We start from the raw sequence: 10,150 nt of genomic DNA on the forward strand, positions 1-10,150 counted from the left end.
GCTCGCTCTCTCTGAGAGTGTGTGTGTGTGTGTGTGTGTGTGGGTCTCGGCCACATGCCTCGCAGGCAGATGCTACCAAATCACGTTCATGTCTGCGCTAATTTAAGGAAAAAGCAACACACATCTTTCAAAGTTCGGGAATTTAAGAAAAGCACAAATGGAAATGAAAGAATAATAGCCGAAGAGCCAGCAGACAGACACCTACCCATCGAAGAAAGATCCCCGCACATTCTGCATGTAAAATCAATGGAAAAGCAGAGGGGCCAGGGGCAGGGAGCAGGGAGCAGAGCAAAAGACGACGGAAAGTAAAGACAAAGATAGACATCTCGGCGGGTGCCACAAGAAGTAGCAAGAATTGAATGCATTTGAAATGCAAAAGCGTAGAAATAATAAAAATACATTAGCTGCAGAAAAACTTATCCCCAACGGGAGACCCCATGCCGTAAGCCAAGGGCGGATGTGTTTGGGGCGGGGTGGCGTACAAAACACAATTACCTTATGTCAACGAAATGGAAAAGAAATTTCCCTGGCCAGAGAACGGTACAACTGGAGGAGAATAAGAGAGATACTTTCCGAGCAGTCGCTAGGAAATTCCCGCAAATAGATAGCCGAAGTGCGTGCGGTACACCTCTTCTCACGAAAACTTTCTGAGGCGACACGCATAATTATGTATGTGTGTGCGCTCTTTCTTCTTGCAAAAAAGAGAAAAACAGGGCAGGCGAAGAACAGAAAGAAAGGAAAACACGCCATAGGAGAAATCAGACTCACACACACACACACGCACAAAAAAGGAAAGCAAAATAGAACAAGGGAGAAAGTGCGAGAGCAACTTTTTTTGTGTCCTCGATGCATTTGATACCCTTGCCAGTTCCAATGTCTCTTTGATGGATATCTATGTACTACATGTGTACTTAGGTGAGCTACATCCCTGTGCTATGTAATTGATATACATATGTATGTAGCTTCTCATCCTTGATATGTACATATATGCATTGCTGATTGATCAGGTTCTTCGAAATTTCCCATAAGCGAAGGGATACATAAGTATGTACCATGTATTGGCCGATAGATTTACAGAAAAATGCTTAAATATATCAATTCATTGGTAAAACAGCGATTCGAATGTTTCTTTACATCTGTTTAAATGAATATGAATACTATAAATATATGAAATATTTACTAACCAAAGAACGTTACGTTTGCATTCTCTTTGAATAATTTAATTCTTTACAATGGAAAAAAATACCCAAAAACCTGGCAAGATATATATTTCGCAGAAAAATACAACTGATTGGTAAAATTGAGAGTCACGTTGTTCATGGTGGCTGGAACAGGGAATTGTGATATTACTGATATTGAATCCTGAATAGTCAACCTAAGACTGGACTATGGAAGCCCGATTTCAATCAGATCTCTACAAATTATAACCACAAAATCGATAGAAATCGGATTTTGTGTTGGTAAAAAGCATAATACTCTTTGCGAGGGTATAAACCACTGCAAAAACAAAACAGAATGAAAGAAAGAAGCATAAAAAGCACCAAAAAAAGCAGATAGACAGAAGGGGAGATAGAGAGAGAGAGAGAGGGGCAAAGGGGGGGTGGAGGATAGCGAGGGAAGTGCAAAAGAATCCCCCACGTGGCACAAAAAATTAAAATGCTTGCCGGAAGCTGAATCTCAAACAAGAGAGCGCCCAAGGCTGTTGTTTCAAGCGTGCAGATTGGGGAGCGGGAAAACGAGGGTACAGGAGTAGGAGGGGGTGGAGGAGCAGGAGCTGCCGCTGTGGCATGCCAGGCACATAAGCTTAAGGGGGCGTGCCGGTCGGTCGGTGGCTGGCTGGGTGTGGGCGGGGGGGGCAAGCGGAAATTGTTTTTGTTAGTTGGCGTCAAATATCTTTTTTTTTTATCTGCCATCGTTGTTTTTGTTGGATGGGATATTTTTGTGAATATAAATTTTGGGAAGCCGCTGAGCGGCTGCCCCCGCCCTCTCCTCCTTTGCCCCAGAAACGGGGAGCTGCAAATGCATTTATCCAAAAACAAAACAAAAAGGGAAGAGAAAATGGAAAACCGAGGCAGTTGCACCGCACTTTTAATGAGATACTTTTCCACGCGCTGCCTTGTTAATGAGCAGACACGAACGTGCCGTCAGATGTGGCAACGAGAACGGGGGTAGGGGGTGGGTGGTGTTGGGCGAGGCAACAAGTCAACTAAATCTGTGACTCCGTTGTGACCTTGCGCCTTCCGCCTCGCTATCTCTAAGGAGTGCCTCTGCTTTTGTTATTCTGGGTTTTCTGGTTTTCCCAGAATGTTATTAATAACAAATGAACGAAAAGTATGAAATGTGGGGCTATTCCCCATCGCGTCCCTGACCCTCGCAACAATTATCCAACAAAAGCTGGCATCTTGGGGGAAAAGAAGAGATCCATTGCTTTGTTTCGTATTCGTTTGTTTTGCGCTGATCGAAAAATCAATAATTCATGGCTCACACATACACGCACACATGCACATATGCAAAAGTAAGCAAGCCACAAGATGAACATGGCCCAAAAGGAGCTTACGGTCGGGTCCTCCCTTCGATTTGTCGCCGCCACCGCAGCTTCTGCTCGAACTTTTGGCAAACGAAATTATTGTTGCCTACTTTTGCGGGCAGCCCGAACAACAGGAAATTCAGTTCCCTATCTACAGGAGTCCACCCTCCCCCCGTCCCCCCTTGGAAGTGGAGTGTGCCTTGTTCTATTTTGGAAAATTACAATCAAATTTGTTACGTTTGCGGGTTAAACGCCCATCCGTATGACAGCATCTCACTTGCGGTGGCAGGCAGGCAGCAGCAGCATCTCCGTGATGTGGCTACAACTCCTAGTGGAACGATGTGTTGTGCGGCAGGGCGACGTGGGAATATGTGTGTATGTCGGAGCAATTTGTCACGCCCCAGAAAAAGGTGGCAGCAGCCGCCACAGCAGCCAGCAGTCATGGCCAGCCAGAAAGACTCCATTGACATTTGCATATTTATTGGGAAGGCTTATCAGGCAGTGGCCTACACCCATGCACCCACACTCGCAGCCCCCACTCGTATCCATTGCAATTAATGGCCTTCGCTTTCAGTTTCTTTCCAAACGTTTGCACATGAAATCGGGCAGAACCAAGCAGCAAAGTGTTGCATCTACATTGGATATGTGTACACTGCTGTGCTAAAGTACGACTACGATGGAGCATCTTGCCATTGAAAGAAATTTTTGAATTCAATGGGTAAGCCTGGCACATGACACGGCTCGTTGGTGCTGGACTCGAGACACACAAGCGAATGCTTCGAAAGCGAAAGCTCAATAGTTTCAAAAACAACATACATTGCGTGTGAAAAGTACTAAAAAAAGCCTGCTCACCGCTGATCTATGTAAATCTATTAGTTTTTAAGGGAAATTAATGAAAAAGGGAACATTTTCAGGCAGATCTCAATCTTAAGTTCTTATAATCCGAATTTATAATGATTATAATGGAAATAAACCTCTTAGAACCGATAATTAGGTCGCATTTGATACATTTTCACCTCTTCACTATTTCAGGGTTTAGAAACATTTTTTTACTCAGTGTAGATATTTACGAGTACGAGTACGTGCCGGGGTGTACTTTTGAATGTGCAATCTTCCGGCATATCTCCTCCGAATGCCAATACATAAAATCTGTCATTGGCAGTTTTAAAAATTGGAAATTGAATTTTCGTTTTGCCTCTTGCCAGCATTTGCGGTCCAGAGATAGAGAGGGTCCGTGCACCGCTTAAGGCCGCAATCAAAGCTTAAGTACTCGGCCAGCAAAAACGATGTGGGTGGGGGGAGGAAAATATACAAAAAATAATCAACAGCCCCATTCGAGGGGGGGTTGAAATGCTCCCTCCGACAAGTGGAGTACAAAAAACTGACAGAAATTAATTTTAAAAGTAGTTTTTAAGCCCTATATTAACTGGAAATACATTCTCTTTATCCCTTTACTCTGTGTTTTTCTGTTTCCAGTGAATGCCTGCACTTTGCCACATCCGAGGCACAACAATGGCAACGCCACCGCCATCCACATGAGCCGGGATGATCAGATGCTAATCAGCAAGGGCATTTATATACCGTCCCCGTCGCCAGCGCCGCCGCCAGATGGCTCCTACTATAACATGAACAGCGACAGATATCTGTCCTATCCGCCGATGGTGAGTACCACAGAACCTATGCTCCTCCTACTCCCCCTCGATACAGGGATCAATGAACCGCCCATGGGGCGGAGTGGCACCCCAAACGGGGTGCGGCGGGTAGGAGTTGGCTAAGACCCAAGCTTAGCCAAACAGCTGCTGCAGTGGCAGTGGCAGTGGCATCAGCAGCGGAAAGCTTAATTGCCCGCATCTGCAGCTACCTTCTATGATCCGTGGCCATCTTCCCCCCACCACGCCCCACCCGTGGATTATTTCGCTCAATTAACCCAAGTTTTATAGAGGAAGACTTGGCATTTTGCATCCTGCCATGCGATGCCTTGCGAAGGGGGTGGGGGTGTCCATAAATGCATGGTATCGATCAGGGAGTGTGCCACTGCTGTGGCATGGGGAGGCATCTGCCACACCATCTCGCTTGCTGTGGCATTTAACGCGCTTCGACTTTTATAATCCCCAGCTTCAGATTCATCTTCTCTGCAACAGCAACAGCAGCAGCAGCAGCAGCAGCAACAGTGTAAAGACAAATGACAAACTTAAAAGCATTATAAGTAAGCTCTTTCCCGCCGGAGCTCAGCTCCAGCCCACGACGGCCAAAAAGTAAACAGCATTTCCCAAAGATAATTTAATATTGCGCATACGCAGCGTGTGGCAGTCAAAGGATAAGGCATGCCATAGAGGGCCGGCGGTATGTCAGCAACCATCAGCCAAAGGGACATGAACACCCACATGTTATGTCCACACATTCGATACCTTCTTTGGGTCCTGCTGTCGCATTGCAAGCCAATATAAATTCCACAGAAAATTTCACAATAAACATGAGAAAATCAATTTTAGGAATTTATGTATTGCCTTTTCCTGGCCCCAAAGATTTCTACTTCGCCCGCCGCCCATTTTTCTCTCATGATGATGACTTCTGGCACTAAAGGGGTGCAAATGCGACAGCATAAGACGACACGCGATGGGGGGATGACAGTCAGCCGCTGTCCTGCGATGTCCTGGGATGTCCTGCTATGTCCTGCGTGGTCGTTTCCATTTATGTGTCGTATCAACTGTGGCACTGTCTCTGTCGCTGTCGCTGGCTCTGGCGCTCAATAATTGTATAAATTAGATGACGGAGAAGCAGAGGGGGAAAACTGCAGATGCCACATGGCAGATGGCAGCAGTGGCATGCCACATGGGACACACACATTGCACACGCTTTAACTTGGCTAATATAATAATATTTATGCTTTAGCAGTCGACCACACTCGAATTTATGGGCCTTCTACGATTTGTTATTCAATTGTGTCCCAGTTTCAGTTTCAATTCCCATTCGGGATCCCCCTGCCCCCATCCTGTCCCAGAGCGAGAGATCGCACTATTAAATGATGTGGCCAAAAGTGTCCTTTCAGTGGCCCTTCCTTTTCGGCCAACGGACTTGCGGGACTGTATGGGGACTCTAAACCTTTTGTTTGCGGTTTTTAGTCAACGAGGGAGAAAAATTCAATTTCGGTTTAGTTTGGTCAACAATGACACTCCACTATATATATATATATATATATGTGTGTGTATGTGTGTGTATTTCTCTGTGTGTGGGCCACTTCAAATAGCTGGAAGGTCCTTCCGCACATAAGAAATGCTTTGTGTGGAAGCCAAATTGAATTATTTGATAAACATCATTAGAAAAATTACAAAATATACTAGAGAGGGAGAGAGAGAGTGGCAGCATGGTGCCGAGAGGGGGGGCAGCCAGCCAGCGGTTTGGCCAAAAACATTTGGCCCAGAACTAAATTACTTTTCGAAGAGCAGCTGTCTTTTCTGTGTGTATCCCTGTCGTATGGCCAGTAAATGAATAAGGACAATTTATAACAGTAAATCAAATTAAATTTCAATTGGAAAACTTGACAAAATACACCCCCCCCCCCCCCACACACACACACAGAGAGCGGGAAAAACAAAAGAAAAGCCCCCCAAATGGCAATCCAACAAATGTTTTGAGAATTGTTTTCCACACGACAAGGGGGAGGGAGGGAGGCAGCTGGGAGCCGTGCCCATCCATTGCCCGGGAGACCGCAATCGAATTATTCGTATCAATCGTATCAATTTCATCGTTTGATTGAGAGCCTCCTCCTTTCAACTGAATTTTCCATTTATGATGGCCAAATGAATGAAGGAATGAACGGGTCCTAAAGCAAGTGAGTCCTTAATTAACTGTCGAAGAATGCCACTGACTACTGACTGCTGACAGAGATTGAATTACCAATGAAACATTGCATATATTCCGGACTCAGCAATGGATATAGATATTCAAAGACTGTGCCATCGATCAATGCTAAACTTTACACTTCCTGGCAGCATAGTCCATTCCCATAGGCACGTTTTACACTGAGCAAAAAATGGCATAGTAAAAAGAAGCCCAATATTCGGTTCATAAATATTAATATAGTGGCATTAAATAGAATTAACTTTGATTTAAATAAACAGTCCCTTAAATATGGTCCATCTTTGAACTGAGGTCAAGACCCCACAGATCACTTGGGCCTGCTGTTGGGCCTGTTGATCCCTTGTGGTGCCACTCCTTTCCTCTGCCTGTCCCGTGGGGATCAACTTATTGCGGTTTAGAGGCCATCCCCACCAGTGGTTTGAATGTAACATATTTTGACACAACCCCTGGTTTGGTTTGGAATAGGTCCGAAATATCTGTGTTCCATCCAAAGGCATCGCTTAGATTCTAAGCATAAAACCATCTAAATATGAAACACTTTAAATAATAATCAATAAATAATAAAGTAAATATTTTTTGGGAAATTTATATAATTAATATGCACAAAATAATCAATTTTAATACGAAATATATTTATTTTAAATATGTATTATATTTCGATAAAATATTTTCTCTCTCGTTGCAAAATTAAATGGCATAAATATTTTATTCTGGGCGTTTACATTTTCCATCTTCCGTCTTAGTTTCCATTTCAATCCCACAATCAGACGGCAACAGGGCGTGAGAGGTCACAAAAATTGGCCCCCGAAACTAAATGCAATTTAAAACAAGTTGTGGTCACACCCCCCCGTCTTTCAGGGCACCCCCTGGACACCCATCCAGTTGTTGGGAGGAGTATTGTGTTTCAAACCATCTTGTAACTATTTAAGCGGCAATTTGTATTTTATTGCCAACTTTGGACTCTGACTCCGACTCAGCCGTCTCCTCCATCTGCAGTTTTTCACATCCATATCATTCCGAAAATTCTCGGCTTTCATTTAGCTGGCCTTTATCGTTGATAAGTTAAATGCTGGCTCCAGACGTGGACGTGGACTTCATCTGTAGTAGTGCGTAGTACGTGCATTCACATGTGGAGGAGCACACAGCCGCTGTCGGGGTACGGGGAGTACGAGGAGCAAGGATGAGCAGCACGGGTCAGCACCCTGAAGGGTCTGTGTCCGGGTCTGGGCTCTGTCCCTGACTCTCGTTGGACAACTTAACTACGGTTCACTTTGTTAAGTTGAGTTTTGCACAGTTTTAAATTCAATTAGTTGTTGCGTGCCACTCCCCCACCCGCCCCTGCCAGACAGCACCCATTGTCTGAAATTCTGTGACTGTGGAATCTGGGAAATGTCAGCTACAGCAGCAGCAGTAGCAGCAGCAGTTTCCAACCAACCATCCGACATTCGTCAGATACTTTACGCATTCGAGATACAAAATTGTTTGGGTTCTTTTTTTTGTTCTGCTTTAAAATTCATGGAGGAGCGAGTAAGTGGCACAGCAGCTGATGCGACGATTAAATAAATAAGGGGATCCCACATCCACTTCCCTGCCAGGGCTCTCTGTACCATAATTTAATTTCCACCCAACGCCCCACACCCGCTCTGCATTTGTAACTGTAGCTGTAGCTGTATCTGTATCTGAAGCTGGAGCTGTATCTGTGGATATTCTTCATAGAGTTTGGCGCCGCTCGAGTTTAGGGGCTTAATGCGGAAAGTTTTGCGCTCTTTTTATGTGGCGCTTGTGCTCGAGAGTGTGTCGAGTGCCCCCGATGCCAATTGGTTATTCTATTTACACAAAATGAACTTCTCGCCAGAGCCCACAATAGCAACAGCAATAATGAGGCACGGACACGGACACAAACCACCCCGGAGCCTGGCAGCCGCCCTACAAACATGGAGAATTAGCGAACGCGGCATACAAAAGCCTTTAAGTGGCCAAAAGTTTCGGCCAAAACCCCTTTACAGTGGCAGGGTCCCTGTCCCCAAACTACCCACAGGACATAAGAAAACCCGTCCTCCCAACTCCAGCCTCGGCTCAAAGTTTTCGTTAAAGACAATTTAACTTTGCAAACTGATACAAAATGTCCGCCCGTAGGTCCCTCCAGCCCTGCGCCATGTTAATCAGTGCTGAATGTGGCTCTAATGTGTTGTTTAGAGCGCAGCACCGCGGTACCGCTGCTCCTCCCTCCAGGATAATCCTTGCCCTGGCGGCTGGTGGCTGGCGGCTGGCGGCTAGCGGCTTCCGTTCTTCAATAGATACTACAATTGAAGGTGCCACGCAAGGGTGTTCGATTCACTTTACTCTTGTTAATATTCCAATTAGGTGCACAAGTTGAGAGAGTTTTGCAACTGGAAACTTGAAAACTGCTACGTGGCCTCGCGTGGGGGAAAACTTCTTGCACGGCTGCTTGTCGGTCAGGGTCCTGGAGGAAGGTGCTGCTGCCAACATGACAAAGTGTCATGTCAATTGAACTAGAAATCCACTCGTAGACAGTTCATTTCTATCTTTTTCATGCTTCTGCCCCTCTCCCGCCCACAGCCAAACAGGCAAGCCAACAAGTCTCCTAGTTTTTCCTCGGAAAAGTTTGCAGGAAGTTATGCTTTCCACAATTCTTAGTGTTGGGCTGAAAAGCTGTCATAATTATGGCATCGTTAGAGTCAATCTTTGCCTGAATTCACGGACTTTTGAATCATACAAAAGCAAACAAAATAACACGGGGCAGGCACTAGTCAGTGGATGGATACTCTAACGATAGAAGGAATTGTGTGCTCCCATAGCTCGTGCACATTACAGGCATAGCTGGACTGACTCCAGTCCGATCACTCGCTGCTCTCTTCGTATTCTGGTGCTCTCCCGGCACTCTTAGTACTCCCGCAGCTTGTGCTCTCAGCAAGAGGTGGTCCGCCCCCGCAAATAACTCTCTTTTATGGTCTAATTTTTCTCAGCTCAACAGAATACTTCGTTCTTTCTCGCATCAAACACCTAAAAGCGCTCGTAGTAGAACTCAGCGTAAAATAAGACCCGAAGGAGAGTTGGCGGACCACCGCTTATCTCTACTCGATCTTTACCTTGTTTTCTTACAAAAGAAAACTTGAACAAATCTTTATGATACCTTCAATAACAAAATCATTTTGATGCAATAACGAAAAATCAATTAAAACCAGAAGCTCTCGTCTCTCTTTTTCCATAGCCGCTTTGATTCAATGTGGGAAGAGCATTTGGGTTCTATTTATGATAGAAATTGAAAGCATCTGCATAAAATTATAATAATTTCGAAAAGTGTGTTATTATTTATTCAAATTGATTAATTTATGGCGGGCATTAATAGATTAAAATACACATATATTCATATGGTAATGTTAGTGCATAAGTGGTTTTATTTTCAACATACGTATTTTCCGCTTCAGGGAATGTGTTTTGTTTACTCATTTCGATACACTCCGAGTATTGCAACGTATTTGAGCTTCTACTTAGGCGGAAAAACTGTTCTTGTTTGCGCTTTTCATTGTTTCATATCTCGGGCGACAGTTTAATGGGAAAACTTTTGCCCTCTCACTCTATCTCTCTCTCTCTCTGTCTCTCTCTCCACTCCTTTCGCAAGCCGTTAAGCCAACAAGGAGAGAGAGAAAGAGAGAGCTTTGCGCCCTAAGCCTAAGTCCCCCCCTTGTGCCACACTTAATGCATCCTAGCTAAAGCTGTGCTTTGTTAATTTTTTTGTAG

The 10,150-nt window shown here is 44.8% G+C and overlaps 1 protein-coding gene across 3 annotated transcripts in view; it reads left to right on the forward strand.

Moving 5' to 3' along the window:
• sns (sticks and stones) overlaps positions 1-10,150 on the forward strand; it is a 62,583-nt gene that overhangs the window by 48,925 nt on the left and 3,508 nt on the right. For all 3 annotated transcript variants that reach the window (XM_004444329.3, XM_001361499.4, XM_004444330.3), the window contains one exon: positions 4,004-4,188. In XM_004444329.3, the coding sequence (XP_004444386.2) occupies positions 4,004-4,188 (185 nt within the window). The remainder of the gene's footprint in view (positions 1-4,003; positions 4,189-10,150) is intronic.

The sequence above is a fragment of the Drosophila pseudoobscura genome, chromosome 3, assembly GCF_009870125.1.
Source record: "Drosophila pseudoobscura strain MV-25-SWS-2005 chromosome 3, UCI_Dpse_MV25, whole genome shotgun sequence".
NCBI lineage: Eukaryota > Metazoa > Arthropoda > Insecta > Diptera > Drosophilidae > Drosophila > Drosophila pseudoobscura.